At 43.8% G+C, this 17,692-nt stretch overlaps 1 protein-coding gene across 1 annotated transcript in view; it reads left to right on the top strand.

The window, feature by feature from the left end:
- arhgap35a (Rho GTPase activating protein 35a) overlaps positions 1–17,692 on the top strand; it is a 58,036-nt gene that overhangs the window by 26,725 nt on the left and 13,619 nt on the right. Inside the window, exon 2 of the mRNA XM_068711253.1 lies at positions 9,151–12,999. Coding sequence (XP_068567354.1) covers positions 9,265–12,999 — 3,735 coding nt within the window. The 5' untranslated portion in view covers positions 9,151–9,264. The remainder of the gene's footprint in view (positions 1–9,150; positions 13,000–17,692) is intronic.

The following is a 17,692-nucleotide window of genomic DNA, read 5'->3' as shown; positions in this document are numbered from 1 at the left end:
TATTTTGGCAATTGGTATTTAAAGTCAAATCCAAGCAGCAGCCATTTTGCATGATTCATTCTACCCCATCTTTCCACCACCCCTCTAAAGCAGGGGATGCAGAAGATGGGGCCGTCCTCAACCAAAGAAATTCTTAGTCGACTAACTCTCATACCATTTTGCCAACTTAATTGATTAGTTGAAAAACTGAGTTTTTCCACAAAGAATCACACAAAAGCACCACTTTAAATCTTGTGTTTACCAGAGATGTTCTCACAAGTATCTTGGAAATGAGTCATTCGGCATGAAATATAGCAGAAAATATACCAATTAAAGAAACCTTTGTCGACCAAGACGAACGATTAGTCGACTAATCTTTGCCCTAGCAGAAAACATGAGTGAACGCAACCCATATGCTGTACGATGGAAACTTTCTGTCATAGTAAGACAAAACAATGAAAGCTGTGCGGCTGCAATCAAGTTATTGTTGCAATCAAGACTGTGCTGTGAGTTTAGTCTGGCCATCACAACCCTCCCTCCCAGCAGTAGATCACAGATAACACATCTATTAGACAGAAACCCACTCCAGCAAATAATGAGCATTCCACTAACAATGGGTTGATGATAACAATTAAATTAAAGGTAATGCCCACAGTCGGTCTGTCTCTTACAAATCATAGTGTTTTATGTGGACGACTTTGTCTGCCTGGCACTGGAATTGAGGTTTTGAGTAAGTGCGAGTCACTTTGTCGGGTTATTGGAAATTTATGAAATATGGAATTCTGTTTTATCAAGACACTCTCTGACTGCATGATGCCTTTCCACCCAGAGGTCAGAGTGCAGATGTATCTACAGTAGTTAAGTTTCTGTTCAGCAACTTTTCTGCTGTAATAACCCTTCAGCAGTATGAGAGCACAACTCCTTTTCTGGTTTACAGGCTCTTTTTATAGGAGTAAATCTATTGTGCATAGTCTAATTTTATTTAAAAACGGAGAGGATGTGTTGGAAGCAATTTTCACTTTACACTAATGCACCAAGACATGAACACGTATATTAACACAGAGATGTGTAGAATTTTTGTTTTGTTTGAAAAACCGGCATAGATATGAAAATATTCATCAAACGATATCCAGTCCTAGGTACTGAAAAAATGAAGGGAGTCCCCAGTTCTTTAAAGACACAAACTCTTCTTAGAGCACACACACACACACACACACACACACACACACACTTCATTGCTGACAAACCAATTACAATAGCATCTACTTTCGGAGGCTCACTCAGGTGGAAGATTTAGCAGCTGGGTTTAAAGACCCGCCGCCGAATCCCTCTCCTCTAGGAAGAGAGCGAAATGCCGTCATATTTAACCACACAACTGTTAAGCGTATTGGACATATTTGCGTACGGTCTATATCTGTCTGTGTTGTAGCTGTTTGTTTGTGCTGTTGCATCGAGTTTGGCTGGGAGGACAGGACAGCTGTATTGGATGTCTGAATGTGTGTATACAGTTGTGCTGATGCTGACAGGCATTCGAGCAGGGGAGCAGGGATCAGATGTATGCTAATATCACCGGCAGCAGACAGTCTGCTACAGTCTGACAGGGGCTGGGCCAGGAGGTTGGGTACTACTGCTGAGAGAGACGGAGCACAGCAGAGGCACGGTTAGACGGAGGAAGACAGGAAATATAGGCAGAATTAGACGAGGGCCAGGGGGCATCGAAAGAAATGAGTAAGGCAGTTCATGCCTGGCAGAGGGAATTAAGTGGGAGGGAGAGCAGAGGCCCACAGATGAGCTTTTGTGCCAAAGGAAAACACAGGCTTGTCTGTCTTTCTGACCCTGCATATAAAGCAACACTTGTTGTTGTTGTTTATGTTGTGTAGCCTGTTGAACAGGGAGTTTCTGGAGCAAATGTTTCCATCTACCAGTGTTTGGTTCCCCATGTCCCATGCAGCTTAGCCATCGAATGTTTTTTTTTTTTTTTAAACTATATCATCCAAGAGTTTCCCTAACTCAAAATGCCCTCCTCCTATAACTTGTTTCGTCGAAACAACGGTCCAAAACCCAAAGTTATTAAATTTACAATTATATAAAACCTCAAAGCCTCACATTTGAGAAGCAGAGATGTTCAGCTCATCTGTCTGATAAATTAATTAAACAATGAACCAATTCATTTTCTATTATTCAACAAAAACAATCGATGATTCAAGCTCTGTCGGCGTCAAAGAGAAAATTCAACAGCAGGTGAAAGTGAACAGATTAAAGCCTAGTGAGTGAAATCAAACAACGCAGCACGTGAAGATCAGAGAACTGGTGTTGCAGTTTGCTAAGTTGTGGCTGCAGAAACACGGTGACTAGTACCACATTTATAACTGTCATTGTCAATGTTTCCTGCACATTATATTTAGCTGTGCTATCAGTGAGGCCTTCTGGTACAATTGAAGAGGTTTCACCACAGTGACACACTCCTCCTTTTCTGCCCTTACCGCTCTCTCCTTCCACTCTCTAAATAGTCGGCCCATTCTTTCAAGATCCTTTCTTTATCCGACTTAAACCTTGCACTTTGGTCCATCTCCGCTCCTTGAACTCTTCAGTCTTGAATTTCATCTTCTCTGCTCTCTTTCTTTTTGTCTTATTCCTGATATGCTGCATTCTCAGTTGTTGACTGAATGTTTGTTTGCAGTCTTTGTCCCTCTCATCCTTTTTTTCTGGTCTTATCCTGCATCCTTCCTTCCTCCCTCTGTCTGTCTGTCCACCTTTCTCCTCAGGGGACCCGTCGGTAACTGTCCCTCTATCTCTGCAGTGCCAGGCGGGGGGGGGGGGGGGGCTACATGGCAGCTTCACTTGAGGTTACTAAAAACTATAATACACTGAAGACGTAGGCCGCAGCAGACAGGTGTGGAATACATAACATAAACTGTATGTCAAATGAATTTTATTAGAAGATATGGAATAGCTAATTGTTAGCGTCATGCACACTTGTGTGTTTCTGTGTCAGTGGGTCTGTGTGCACACTTTGTCAGTAGTGTGACAGAGCGGCCGTAGGGGGATTTGTTATCTGCATGTGGTTATGTCACCATGCCATCGGATCATGCTAATGCACAGACAGCACCACTTGTGATCCTGCAAATGGAAAGATGAAAATAGCTGCAGGTAATCCATGGTGCCCATAATCCCAGTCACAACTGACCAGCTCTCCTGGATCAGGACCTGGACGTGTAATAACTGTTTGGCTGCTGCATTAATATCTCTGTGTGTTTGTTGGCAGATATGTATTTTGTGTGATGCAAAACATGCTAAATGAATAGAAGGACATAGGTTCAGGCTGTGCTGAGCTTTTGTGGTACGTCAAAGTATTTTCTTCTCATTGGAATAATTCATTACTGTTGGATTTGCTCAGGTGGTTTGGTTGGTCGTGGTAAATACTGTCCATCAACCACAGTTAATGGGCGCAGCATGCAACGAGGGTTTGTTTTACGTCAATGAAAACATGGCGGAGGGTCAATGACAGCGCTCTGATTAAGGTATTGGTTAGTGTGTAGTGCTGCTAATTTTATTTGTTTCCAATACAAAACTTGATTTCAGTGTGTATATCAGTACTATTTGAAACAGTACGGCGGTAATACTGATAACTATTTTCTGTTGGTCATTATGACACTGATATGAAATTTTCATAGCGTTTCATCTCTAATGGAAACACGGAGAATATTTTGTATTTCCTGTTTGGTGAGTGCTAGATTGATGTGCTGCATTTGTGGAAGAGACAAATGACTCCCGTTTTAGCGAATACACAGAGTCACACTGTACCACAGAGCCCTTCATGTAAAGCGTGTTAAATGTGGTGTAGAGCCAGACTTTTACATATATACTCTTTGATTCATTTTGTATGGTTGTGTGTGCATCAGCCGTTATGTGCTATATATCTTCATTACGTTGTTTTGGACTCATTATCCACATTCATTTGTGTGTTAATACCCTTGTGAAAGGAGAGAGCACAGTCTGACCATCCCAACCCAGCCACAGCCCAATCTTCGGTCCACGACCCTAGTTTTTTTTACTAATGGACAACAAGTCTCCAGAGGAGGAAAATAAGGGGGGGAGGAAGAGTGTGGGATAGTGTTGGAGACGGGGAAGAGTTGAAATGAAAAAAATCTTGACAGATGGAGATGGGAAATCTATATGATGAGGGTAATGTTTGTGGGTGAGCGCAGGAGAGAGAGAAAAATAATAAGGTAGAGGAGAGAGGAACTACGACTGGTTGCAGACTTACATCATGCAGAAGGAGTGAAAACATGTTTTGGACTGCAGCAAAGGGGGGGCAAGCCAGTCCCAAGTCTTAAAGAATAAGAGAGAGAGAGAGGTTTTCCTCGCTGCCGCTCTGTCATCATCATCACCGTCACACTGCTTCATGACTATTTCATGACCTTTCTTTCTGTCAACTCAGCCTTCCTGAGTGTATAATACTGTTCAACCAGAGGGCTTGCTGGGAAACCATGCAAGCGATCTTCCACGGTTATCCTTGTTTAGCAGTTTTGAGTATGAACTGTACTGCATGTAGTAAGAAATATCAGATTTTTGTCATTGTGTTGTGGAACAACTTGAGCAATGGATAACTCCAAGCACTCCCATATATAGCACTCCCATATATATATATATATATATATATATATATATATATATATATATATATATATATATATATATATATCACATCACTTCCACACAACATTTATAAGTTCCCACACAACTACTTTTCTTGACTTGGATTTTCGTCTTACCCTCATGGTTATCTCATCCAGTCCATGTGCACTCATTTAGGCTAATACGTCAAAGCAATAAGGATTTATTTTGGCATGTCAAAACAGGCCTGACTGACAATTACTCCCTGGCTGACTCTTCCTTCTTGCTCTGTTATGAAAGGAATGCAGCCACCCCGTGAAGGCTACATGGTCTCTCCTTATGAGCAGTGAACACAGCCTCTTCCCTGCTGCCCTATTATAGCACGTGTTATGATGAACTTCACGCCCTGCCGCCCTAGCATTAGCTTCAGGCTGCACTCCCAATACCCTACAGATGCATCCTATCTTCCTCGGCTTCTCTTGTCCATGAGACAGTCAGTGACCTAGAAATGGCTGGTTCAGCCAGGGCGAGGTTTGCTGTCTTAACTGTGTTTTGACTGTTTTGAACCAATGGATTTGTAAATGCTTGTCGGAGAAAGGAAGGAGAAAAAGCAACGGGGAAATGGACATGCGGTATTTGGGTATGTCCTCCCTGTAGTGCTGTTTGTGAATAGGCAGGGGGAGAGAGATGTGAAGGGTCAGACCCTGACCCTTAACTCATGCAGGCCTCACCACACCCTCCCCCCTTTTCCCTGAGGGGATTCCAATGTGCAGCTCACATGACCCAGGCCACTGACCCCTCTCCCCTTCCCCTCATACCCATTCTTCTCTATACCCCCCATCCTCTCCATGTGCACTAACTTCCCGCCCTCAGTCTCCTCCCCCCAACTCCTTCAACTCCTTCCTGCATCTCTTTTACCTCCTCAAACTCTCTCTCTCATATTCTGCTTACCCTAATCTTTCAGGGTCAGAGGCCGATGCAACGCAGGCCCTAACCTATCTCTGCCTCAGTGCTAAACCGCCCTGGGCCTCAAGACAGTGGTATGTTGCTGGACATGCGCACCAGGCACCAGGCCTCGGGGTGAACTGGGAGACTTGCTGTCTGAGTGCTCTACAACTGGACTGCTTCACTAAGGCTAGTTTAGCTCAGGCAGTGGTGTTTTTATAGGTCTGCGGAAAGAGGAAATGTATTCCCAAAATGGCTAGATCTATTGTGTGTGAAATGCTGCACTTCGACTGCCAGTACACAGGCTGGTGAATCAAGCCAAGTTATGCAGTTGTAATGTCACATATATTTGATGTTTCTGTCAGTTTGGCTTGGGCACGGCAGTCAGTCTCATGAGACATTTTATTTTTTTCCATTATCTGCTGCTGTTATGTTTTAAACCACGGCATCTCACATCACTTGAAACTGAATTCTGAGCTGTATTTTTGCTTCTCACACTGACTCAGGGAAAAAAATCAGAACTGCATTATTTCTCTTGTCCTTTAATGGAAATTGCAAAAAAACAAAAAAAACAGCTCTTTGTCCCTCCCTCTTTCTCACTCACACTCATGCACACACGCCTAACCTGCACTCTACCGCAGTGAGTATGTTAATTAACTGTCTCAAAATGTGTATGAACTTGTAGATTGACATTCACGGTACATAAATATGAACATTCCTAGAAAATGATAGGTGGAGTCAGTGAAGCAGATGTTAGCAATGCATCTGTGAGAATGTTGAGCCTGGCTAGCCTCCAGGTCTGTAGGGACATTAGGAGTGCTTGACTTTATTTAATCCAGACACGGTCACAACTGGTCACAAACATGACCTATTTCACACAAGAGACGCTCATCACCAGGGTGTTGCATAGGATAAACAAATGGTCTGTGCGTGTGTGTGTGCATGCATGTATGCACTTTTATGTGTAAACTCATATAGGCCATTTGTGTTAACGTAGGTCTGCACCAAGGCCTTCAAGGTCAGCTGAGTAGGCAGCTACTTCAAGCATGTCACAACGGTTCAGTCTGTGCAGAGATGCAGATCACAGCAACCTTTTGCAATAGCAGAGCCCTTTTGGTTGACTTCCAAAAGTAACTATATACAATTTAGAACATAGTTAATGATAACATAAAATGTTAGTGAGGAACTGTTAATACATTCTTCTAGATGTCAGAGGTATCTATTGTATGAGTTTCACATCATAATTTAATGCCTTTTAAACCTGGTCAGTGTGTAGCACAGGTATCATGTAGATATAGTATGTAAAAATGATGATTAACAGGCTGGATACATGTTCTCTTTAGCCGGTGGACAATATCCAGGGCAGAAAGTCATGGTTTTTTTTGTGGCTGATTGCAGTTTAGGCAGTCTGCTCTGTATTGTGAACATGACTAGGTCAGTACACAGGTTTGCTTTTAACCTGCTGACTCCAGCTCTATAGATACCACACCTGCAGTTCTTCTCATCTAGTCAAGGCTGTATATACTGCACTGTTTTCCAACTGCATGTTGGTGCGCGCACACACACACACACACACACACATACAGATGAGGAAATACACATGTATGCAGTAAACTTACTAACTTACAAGAGTCTGGAAAGACACGATTTTGAATTAACCATAATTCAAAGGACATTTACCTACTTGAAAAATATAGACCAATAACTCTGGCCGAGCACAACACACAACACCATGCCTTATTATTAACACAGACTGAGTCCATCTATGGGAGCTTTGATCCATTTTTCATGTTTTTTTTCCTCTGCAATTATCAAAACACAAGACTTTCTTTTTGATATTGATTCCTTTTTGTGCTGGCACTTGGTTATACACCTGGTGCGGCACTTGGGATGTCTTGCCTCTTTAATGTTAATTCACAGTCTGATCGGAATTGTGAAACTTAGGTTTTCAAGGCCATACCTGTCAGCTTTGAACTTCAATTAGTGGTTCAGCTTTCAAGTAAAACCCAAAAATGTACAGTATATGCAGTAGTCGGTACACCGCAGGTGTGAGGTTGCTTTTTATCTACAGTGTGTTCCACTGTAGTGAGTTTCTTACTCCTCCTTCCATTTCCTTTTCATTGTCTCGCCCTCTGGTGTAGCAGCATTGGGCTTTGAAGTTCATCTTTGCACATCCACAGTTCTGTGTTGTCTGACAAACTCGATTCAGCAGCAGTGAAGGCTTTGTCTGCTTTTGTGCTCTCTGTCAAAAGAGCTATTCATGATTAATAGTGGTTTTAATGTCTGTTTTACTACATTAACGCCTCAGTTATGACATGGAGGGGGTGGTTTTGTACTGCAAGTCTGTTTGCTGTCTTGAAAGATTTGTATTCCTTTACAAATTGTGCTGTGAAAGAGGGCCATTCCAGAAAGAGCATTCCCCACCCCTCATCCTTTCTCTTGTTATTTTTTAGGCGAGATCTACTGATGGAATAAATTATACTGAGATTGGCCAGTCTACCAAACCTCTATGTATCTTTCTATGTGCTATTGGTTTTATTTCTTTTTTTATATATATTTGTGTCCAACATTCTGTCAAAACATGAAGATTACAATACATTTTTAGGACATTTTCATATTGTTAACACTCCCCCAGCCACCAACCCCACCCTATGTCTCCATGACTAACTAACAATGCAAACAATATTGATACCAAGCAGCACTACAGTACAAAAAGGGAGGTTCATCAGCATACCTTTTAAAAAAACAAAAGGCTTTCTCAGTTAACAATGGCTGTGTGTGATGTAAGATCAGTTCTGGATATTGTCTGTTGTTGATGCAGTCCAGAAATTGGCTCCATATTTTCCTTCATCTACTGTAGGTAAATATCTCGAGACATTAGTGATGGTGCATCAGCCAAGTCTGATCTGTTTGCAGAGTGCTGTATAGTGAGAAACATAGGAAAACATGTTTTTGATGGAGACGAGTCAGCCAACAGGCAGTGCAGCCTTTTAAAATGCAGATGGCTTTCCCTAGTTGGCCAATTAGTAACTTTAGCTCTGGAACACTTATCTGCTTTCATCTTCTTGTGTGTGTCTTTCATTTTGGGTGCAGGGAGCTTAGTGAGCCGTGTGTGGTAGTGCGTGTGTTTGTGTGCACATTAATATGTCTGTTTTTGCAATACCGAAAACTCCACATAACTTTATTCTACCGCTACTGGCAGTGAGACGACTAACCATAGTGTTAGATGTTGGATAACACGCCAAAACACATACAGAGTCTCAACGAACACAGGAATGAAATGTGGAAGGCACCACTGCCAGTCCTGGCAGTACACAATTTAAATGAGTTAAATGGGGAAAAATTGCCTTTTACTGAGCTACAGCTGGGTTAAGTAATGTGCAGCATTCCAGCAGCTTTGCCACTGGCCTCAATCTTTTCAGGAAACATTCAGTAGAGAAATAGGATCACAGATTAAACATTATTAACAGCACATAGGCGCGCAGAAGGAATTTAGATGAGTGACACAATAGCTCTCTAATAATAAAGCCTGTCATTGGAATGTGTTTTTCTTCTGTATTTCTGTAGATTAATTATCTTTCCATTTTTCTCTCTCTCTCTATCATGCAGGGCCAGACACCAGCCCAGTGAGATCCTCTTGCATGGAAACCGCTTTTTCCCTGGCAGTCCTTTCCTCCCTAGAGCTACTGGCCAGCATGGCAGGATGAGCCTCTGTCAGCATTGATGATGGCCAAAAAGCAAGATGTGCGGACACCCACCTACAACCTGGTCGTGGTTGGGCTGTCCGGCACGGAGAAGGAGAAAGGCCAATGTGGTGTGGGCAAGTCTTGCCTGTGTAACCGCTTTGTCCGGCCAAGTGCAGATGACTTCCACCTAGACCATACCTCTGTTCTCAGCACCAGTGACTTTGGGGGCCGTGTGGTGAACAATGACCACTTCCTGTTTTGGGGAGAGGCTGGGCGGATTTTGGAGGAGGGGCCCGAATGCCGTATGAATGTGGTGGAGCAGACAGAGTTCATTGATGATCAGACGTTCCAGCCACACCGAAGCACGGCGCTCCAGCCTTACATCAAGAGGGCAGCTTCCACCAAGCTGGCTTCGGCTGAGAAGCTGATGTACTTTTGCACAGATCAGCTGGGGCTGGAGCAGGACTTTGAGCAGAAACAGATGCCTGAAGGCAAGCTTATGGTGGATGGCTTCTTACTCTGTGTGGATGTTAGCAGGGGTATGAACCGTAGCTTTGAGGACCAGATGAAGTTTGTTACCAACCTGTACAACCAGCTAGCCAAAACGAAGAAACCTGTGGTACTGGTTCTCACCAAATGTGATGAAGGAGTTGAGCGCTATATTAAAGACTCACACACTTTTGCCCTAGCCAAGAAGAACCTACAGGTGGTGGAAACATCAGCACGATCTAATGTCAATGTTGAACTTGCCTTTCTTACACTGGTTCAGCTACTAGACAAGGGTAGGGGAAAGCCCAAAATCATTCCCTACTTTGAGTCACTGAAACAGCAGAGTCAACAGATTGCCTCAGCTAAAGACCGCTATGAGTGGCTGGTCAACCGAATCGTGAAGAACCACAATGAGACATGGCCCACAGTCAGTCGTCGCATGCAGTCTGCCCCTGAGTACAAGGACTATGTTTTTCTTGAGGGGACAGCTAAAGCCAAGAAGCTCTTCCAGCAGCATGTGCATAGACTTAAACAAGACCATATAGAGAAACGTAGGAAGGCCTATCTTAGTACTCTACCACAGGCCCTGTCTGTACTGTTACCAGAGTTGGATGTGATAGACCACCTCAGCTGGTCTGGAGTTCAGAAAGTCCTGGAGACAAAGAGAGATTTCATCCAATGGTTTATAGTGCTAGATGACACCCCTTGGGAGACCACGACACACATTGATAACATGGAGGATGATCGAATCCCTCAGGACCTCCTGGAGACTCCCGCAGCTGAAGCTATATATGAGACCCACCTGGAGCAGCTAAGGAATGAGCGCAAGCGGGCTGAGATGAGATGGGAGTTCAAGGAGAAGCTAAGCGTCTCTCCTTTCATCACACCAGGGAAACCCTGGGAGGAGGCCCGAAGCTTCATCATGAATGAAGACTTCTACCAGTGGCTGGATGAGACTGAATATCTGGATATCTACAACAAACACCAGAAGGAAATTATTGACCGAGCCAAAGAGGACTTTCAGGAACTTCTTCTTGAATACTCTGAGCTCTTTTATGAGCTGGAAGTGGATGCAAAGCCAAGTAAAGAGAAAATGGGAGCCATTCAGGAGGTGTTGGGTGAGGAGCAAAGGTTTAAAGCCCTGCAGAAGCTGCAGGCAGAAAGGGATGCTCTGGTATTGAAACATATCCACTTTGTCTACCACCCTACAAAGGACACCTGTCCCAACAATCCCCACTGTGTGGACAGTAAGATAGAGCAGATACTGGCCTACAGATTCCCTACCCGCTACCCATCATCGGATAGTTCAAGACTGGATTTGGGCAGGGCTGAACGAATAAATCTTGTCATCCTCGGTAAAGATGGGCTAGCCAGAGAGATGGCAAATGAGATAAGGGCCATGTGCACCAGTGACGACCGGTACGTGTTAGATGGCAAGATGTATGAGTTAGCCCTTCGTCCCATAGAGGGCAACGTACGCCTGCCAGTCAATTCATTCCACACACCAACCTTTACACCTCATGGTTGCCTGTGTTTGTACAACTCAAAGGAATCTCTCTCTTATGTTGTCGAGAGTTTAGAGAAGCTTAGGGAGTCAACTATAAGCAGAAGGGAAAGGGAAAACAGCTTAGCTCAACCCCCGCTGTCCCTCCTTCTGGTCACCAAGCGGGGAGTGGGGTCCATTGGGGATATTGGGGGGGAGACAGCTCAGACTCTTATCCAACAAGGGCAGCAGGTGGCTGGAAAGCTGCAGTGTGCCTACTTAGACCCCGCCTCTCCAGGTGTGGGCTACGGTCGCAATGTCAATGAGAGGCAGATCAACCAGATGCTGAAGGGCCTCTTAGAATCACGGAGAAGCATAGGGAGCAGCTCCCCTCCCTTACCCCCTCCATCCTCTGCCTTCAGAGACTCTCAGTCCCAGCCAGTGCTAGAGGCAGACCTGAGGATAGTCATGTGCCTGATGTGTGGAGACACATACGACATAGACCAGCTGCTTGCTCCTTTCCTATTGCCCCAGCATTGTCGTCCTGCTGCTAACCTCAGCAGTGGCACCTCGGTTTTGCTGGATCTTAGTATAGGAGGTCAGAGGCTGAATATTGAGCTGTCGCTACTCTCCTTTCATTCCTCATTCTCGCTCCGCAAAACCAAGCTGGTCCATGGCTACATTGCAGTTTATTCTGCTCGCCGCAAGGCCTCTATGGAGACATTATGTGCTTTCCTGTGTGAGGTCCAAGACATCATCCCAGTCCAGTTGCTAGCAGTTGGGGAGAGCCAGATGGAGCTGTCAGAGTCAGAGTCAGCTAAGGAGCAAGTCAGTCAAGGAGAGGAACTAGCCCATGAAATAGAGGCCAGGTTCAACACAGTGATATGTGGACATGGTGGGGTAGTAGGGGGGCTTCATAAAATAGACCTTTTCCAATCCTTTCTCAAAGAGGCGGTAGAGAAGTGCACTATTGTTGAGGCCACACACATGTATGATAATGTGGCTGAGGCATGTACCAATGAGAGCATCAGCCCTCGCTGTGGCTCTCCTAGTCCAGTTAATATTCTTATGGACTCAGAGGATGACATTGATCCATCACCACCTTACCCTACCCTCAGGGAGGATGGCAGCCTCAGTTCCCACTTGGGAAGCTTCAAGCTGCCAGATCTGGATTCAAGTGACACCTTCTCTGTTATTTCTGAGCTTAGCACCTTTGAGAGCAAGCTGAACAACAAGGTTCCTCCACAAGTGAAGCCCAAGCCTGTCCGTAAGGTGAACCTCGGCCCCTACATGGACCAGCAGGGTGGCACCAACCGCCGCTCCTTGCCCCAAGCTGTCACTTGGGCTCCAGGTAGCGATGGTGGCTATGATCCCTCAGATTACGCAGAGCCCATGGATGCTGTGAGCAAACCTCGACCCACAGAAGAGGAGAATATTTACTCTGTCCCTCATGACAGCACACAAGGCAAAATTATCACTATCCGCAATGCCAACAAAGGTCACTCCAACGGGAGTGCTGGGGGGAATGGGTCAGACAGTGAGGCTGATAGCAGTTCGCTGGAGCGAAGGAGAAAGTTGTCCGCCATTGGGGTAAAGCCCAAGCTTTACAGAGACAGATCCAAACGGCTTGGCAAGTTCAGCAGTTTTAGGACGAGCTTCTCTATAGGCAGTGATGATGAGATGGGGGGTCCACCCAAGGTTAACCAGGATGAGGGAGGAGCCCAAAAAGACAACTCCATCGAGGAGAGTGAGGACCCCAAAAGAAGAAATATTCTTAAGAGCCTGCGCAGAAATACGAAGGTTAGTGTTAGCGCATCCATCTGTTTCTGTAAGATATGAGTGATGTTTGAGTCTCAACTCTGTTCCTAAAAACTGTTAAATCTTAAATTGAGAACATTTAATTTTAATTGATTGATTCAACTTTTTTCAAATACAGCTGTTAACAAGGGTTATTTCAAAATATTACGTATTTGTTTGTGAACATTGTCCAAGTAAAGACAATGAAAAGAACCATCCTAAGTATTTAGGCAGGAAAGTGACACGTTTAAATAGTGGAAATTTAGTTTTTAAGCAAAATACTTACTATGAATTGTAACTTATGACTGACTGTTGATGGATGTTGTTCACCTATACAAATTTGTCTGCAGTGTATAAGTACACATGTATTGTAAGGACAGAATGGATTAATTGTCCATAATCCTCAGTACAATTATTTGGTTGAAATTCAACACCCGTTTGCTTTGGTGGATAACTGTGTTAATTACTAAAGTCAATGAATGATTTCAGTATACTCTTTCTACTCTCTGTAGTTTACATCAGTGAAAACAAGCCATACTGTAGGAGTTTGCCTCAAAGCATGTCTGCTATATTTGACCCTGACCACTGTGTGAGAGCTCTCTAAACAACCAAATAATCAGAGGAAAAAGAGACAAACTCCAGTCACTAAACTTTTATACTAGAAGGCAGAAACTCTTAATGAATAGGGACAGAGCCAGAGTAGCACACTGTGTTATTTTATCTGTTTGTGCTTGTGTGCATGTCTGCTTGGTTAGCATCATGTTTCTCATTATACGAGAGCTGACTTAATGATGTTTGATATTTAGTTTAGCAAGATTTTGAAAGCATCAACATCCATCTTACAATTCTTGCTGTAGCGATACGTGAAGAGATATTAAAACTAATGTTATACCCTCAGCAAATTAGCTGTAAACATCCCTGCTGTTCAGCAAACAAAAGTACTAACTGTGAGAGAATCGCAGCGATGGAGTCCTTCACTCCTTAATTATAATTTACAGTACCCGATTGTACAGTCACCTTGCTTCAAGCCTCGCTAGTAGTACGACTACGCATTGTTTACAACTTAGTTGCCAACGGTGCAGTGTGTTTGCCGTTAATGATCTAGTGATTGACATCAGTGTCATCAGGTTAAGGCAGTGTTGTTTACTGTTCAGTGTTGTGGTACTGCAGGGAAGTATGTGCCAAGGCTGGTCAGCTTGTTCTTTAGACGCCAAAATACTTCCCTGTCAGCTTGGCTTTCTTTTCTTCCTTCCTTTCATTCTTTCATATTAACAGTGTTCCCCCCCACAAAATGATGCAGTCCTTATATCTCTCTATCGTCAGTCTCTGTCTACCCCTGTCCTGTTAGTTTCTATGCTTGTCTCTCACACGTGTGACGATAGTTTTGACCTTACTCTGTTAGGCTTATCAGCCTGGAATGCTGTTCACTCAGACACATGGCGTGTTACAGAAGTGTCAGCTGAATAGGAGTTACAGCTTTGTATGTTGTGCGTCTGTGATAATTACCATGGCTGTCAGTTGGGTGGAACAGGAGGTGGGGGGATGATTAATGTTATCACACACTCAGCTGTGATGTCCAAGTACCTGCATGAAGGCTGTCTTCTCACATAGCTCCTTACTGCCGAAACCACGTTATTTCCTTTATGCACTCACTGACTTGGCACATAGTGTGCTCGGTGCCATTTGTCCTTCTGAAATAAGTGTGCAAGGACGGGCTACCAATGAATTAGACAGCCCAGTTCAAGCCTCTTGTTAGCAGGTAAACAAGCTCCTTTAGCGCTGACTTTTACCTGACCCTGTGCTCTGACCCCCTGGGGCAAGGGGGATCAATAATGTATCACATGCCACATTATTAGGCTCGTTTCAAAACAAATCCACAAGAAAATTGAATCCAGCTGAATTTACATCAGTTTCTTGACCATTGCTGTAATTAGTGCCTCTGATTTTTGCCCTGCAGCAGGTCTGGAATCTGGATATCCGTGTTAAAGGCCATAATGGCTTAATTGTGGAACTTATCAAGTTCTATGACCGATTTTCTAAGCCGCTGTCTCAAAGATAAGAGTCAATTTTCAATATGCTGTAGTCTAAAATCCCCTAAGGATAGCTGACATGTTCTTGAGTTATTTGGTCATCTCAGGGAGACGCGTTGTAGCAGTGACTCATGGTTGGTATAGAAACAGCCGTTCCTGTTATTGTGGCTTGCAAGGGTTAAAAAAGTTGGTTTTAGGGTGAAGGTTTGGGTTCATGCACTGCAAACATTTTCCCAGTCAGAGCCTTAGGGAGCCTGTCTACCACTCCCGAGTCATGACGGGTAGGAACAAATAATTGAAACTAGATTTAGAGTCTGTTTTAACACCCCCTTCACCTCGGGCAATGACCAACTGTGTCTCTGTCCCGCCCGCCCTCCCTCAGCGAGAGGCCGGAAACATTTCCTCTCTCTCTTGCAGCTTTTTTTCAAAGCTCCTCAGCCAGCAAGAGGAATGCTTTAAATTCCTCAGTCACCTAGTTCCAGTCTAGTGTCCTCAAACAAAAAAATAAGAGGGAGGGAGACCATCAGAAGAAAAACAGAAAACACAATGACGGAAAGAAAATGAAATGGAGCCGGAGAGAAATAAGAGTTATGATAGAACTGTATTTTTTTTTTTTTGTATTGCGGCTTTGTGTTTCAGCAGCCTACAGTGTATGTAAACGCTCACCATGGTGTCTGTATGTTATTATTAAGGATGTGTTTTGTTTGTCTTCTGCGGTAGAGGTCTGTTTTGTCTTCTCAGCGCTGGCAACATATCCTGTCTCAGTCAGCAACTAAAAGGAGTGACCAGAAGGCAAAACTGCAGGGGGATAAGACACTGAGAGAGAAAAGTGGGTGGAAGAGAGGAGAAGGGGGGTATAGAGACAGTCTGCTAAAATGAGATAGGGCACATATATACAACACAGTCAGTGTGATAGGACACAAATAAATTATGAGCTGCTACTTGGAGCTACAAACCAAGCTGGCAGTGAGTTATGACAGCACAGCTCTCTACCACCACAGTGTCACATCTATTATTACTACCCCTGTAATTCAATTAAAGCCTCATGTGAGTGTTTTGTGCACGTGTGGATACACAGTGCACATTTATTTATGCGCAGATGTTCAGCTAATAGCCACAAGTATAAGAATGTCTGTACGTTGAGAAAGGGAGCCTCAAAGAGGGATCGGGCAGGGCCGCAGGGGAGTTGGTCGGGAGTGATAAGTGAAGGAATTCCAGTTAGGAATCTGCTCATGTTGGGCCTCATAGAAAGATAACTAGACAGCATTTGTGGATTTGCTGGGAAAGTCAGCCGTTATTTACCCTAGATGTGTTTCAGCACAGAGCCTTCATCAGCAGCTCAGGGGCCTTCCTGAATGAAGTGCAGACTCTTAAGCCAGTCAGCGTTATCGAGTTATCTTTGACATTTTGTTTTTCCTGACACTTGGCACCCAGTTGACGGGGGAAGTAGCGACTCTGCCCCTTTTTCTACAGTTTATCATTAAATACTCATCAATCATGGATGATACTGGATCTTTGAGGCCAATACTGATGTCAATACTATACAATACAATACAATGACGGCTGACCACAACAGTAAATATAACAGTACATTTTGGAGGTTAAACATTAAGTTATTTAGAATTTGAACTTAAAATGACGCATTAATAATACTATAAATGTAATAAAAATATATTACATTTTAAGTTGGGAAAATGTGTATATACATTGGGAAGCCACCAGTAAAACATGTATTGCTTTAATTTACTCTTTGATCTCTTATATGTATCTCCAAACCTACTGATATTGTTTTATCTGTAATAACCACGTATCGGCCAATAATATTGGTTTGGTCAGGCTCTTTTAGGTGGAAGCCTAGAAAGCACTCTGAAAGATAACGTACACTAACAACAGAATAAATTCACTAAATGTTCGAACAAAAAAAAAAAAACGTGTAGAAAAAGTCCAGGTGAGTCTGTGTTAATCTGCTCAGTATTAATTAGTGTTTCCCTGCTTGTTTCTTTGAATACCACTGTGAGTGAGTGAGTGAGTGTGTGTATATGTGCTATCAAAAATGTTTGCTGGAGTGCAGTGAGGCCAGTATCTGGAGCGGAGGGCACACCGGGCTCCTTCTCTCTAATGAGCACTCCTCTGCTCCTTTCCTGTGTCTGTGTCTGTGTCTGTCAGGCCTGCACTGCTCCCACTCTCTGTGTGCCCAGCCAACCATGCATCCCTGCCTCACCACCCTGCCTGCCAGAGCAGAGCCTCGGGGGGCTGACAGACTTACTAGAGATCCAGGCCTCAGGGGCCTTCAAAACATTCCTGCTGAACACCATTAAAGTGCAGTACAATTACTGCTGATGCCTCAGCCTTATGGAGGCAGGCAGAGAGAATGTTGCAGGAGTGCATTAGAGGTCTCTTAACGGGAGAATAACAGGAGTAACAAAGTAATTAAACAATGAATAAGAGAGTTTGATTATCTGAGAGCTGCAATGCAGAAAGAAACACAGAATTCTGAAGGAAGGAGGATAACGATGAAGAGACAAGAGTGATGGAGGAACTGATGTCTATCTCATTTATACACAGAACAGGGTTCAAGTCAGGAATGTTTGATTACTTATCAGTTTAAGATACTAAGGAATGTGTGAGGTGTGTGCGTGTCTTTTTGCTCAAGCAGATACTAACAT

This window comes from Cebidichthys violaceus, unplaced genomic scaffold (genome assembly GCF_023349555.1).
Source record: "Cebidichthys violaceus isolate CVI_PGR_0920_01 unplaced genomic scaffold, fCebVio1.0.p SCAF_1, whole genome shotgun sequence".
Lineage (NCBI taxonomy): Eukaryota > Metazoa > Chordata > Actinopteri > Perciformes > Stichaeidae > Cebidichthys > Cebidichthys violaceus.
Note: the sequence above shows the minus strand (reverse complement) of the source record. Positions and strands in the feature narration are given on the sequence as shown.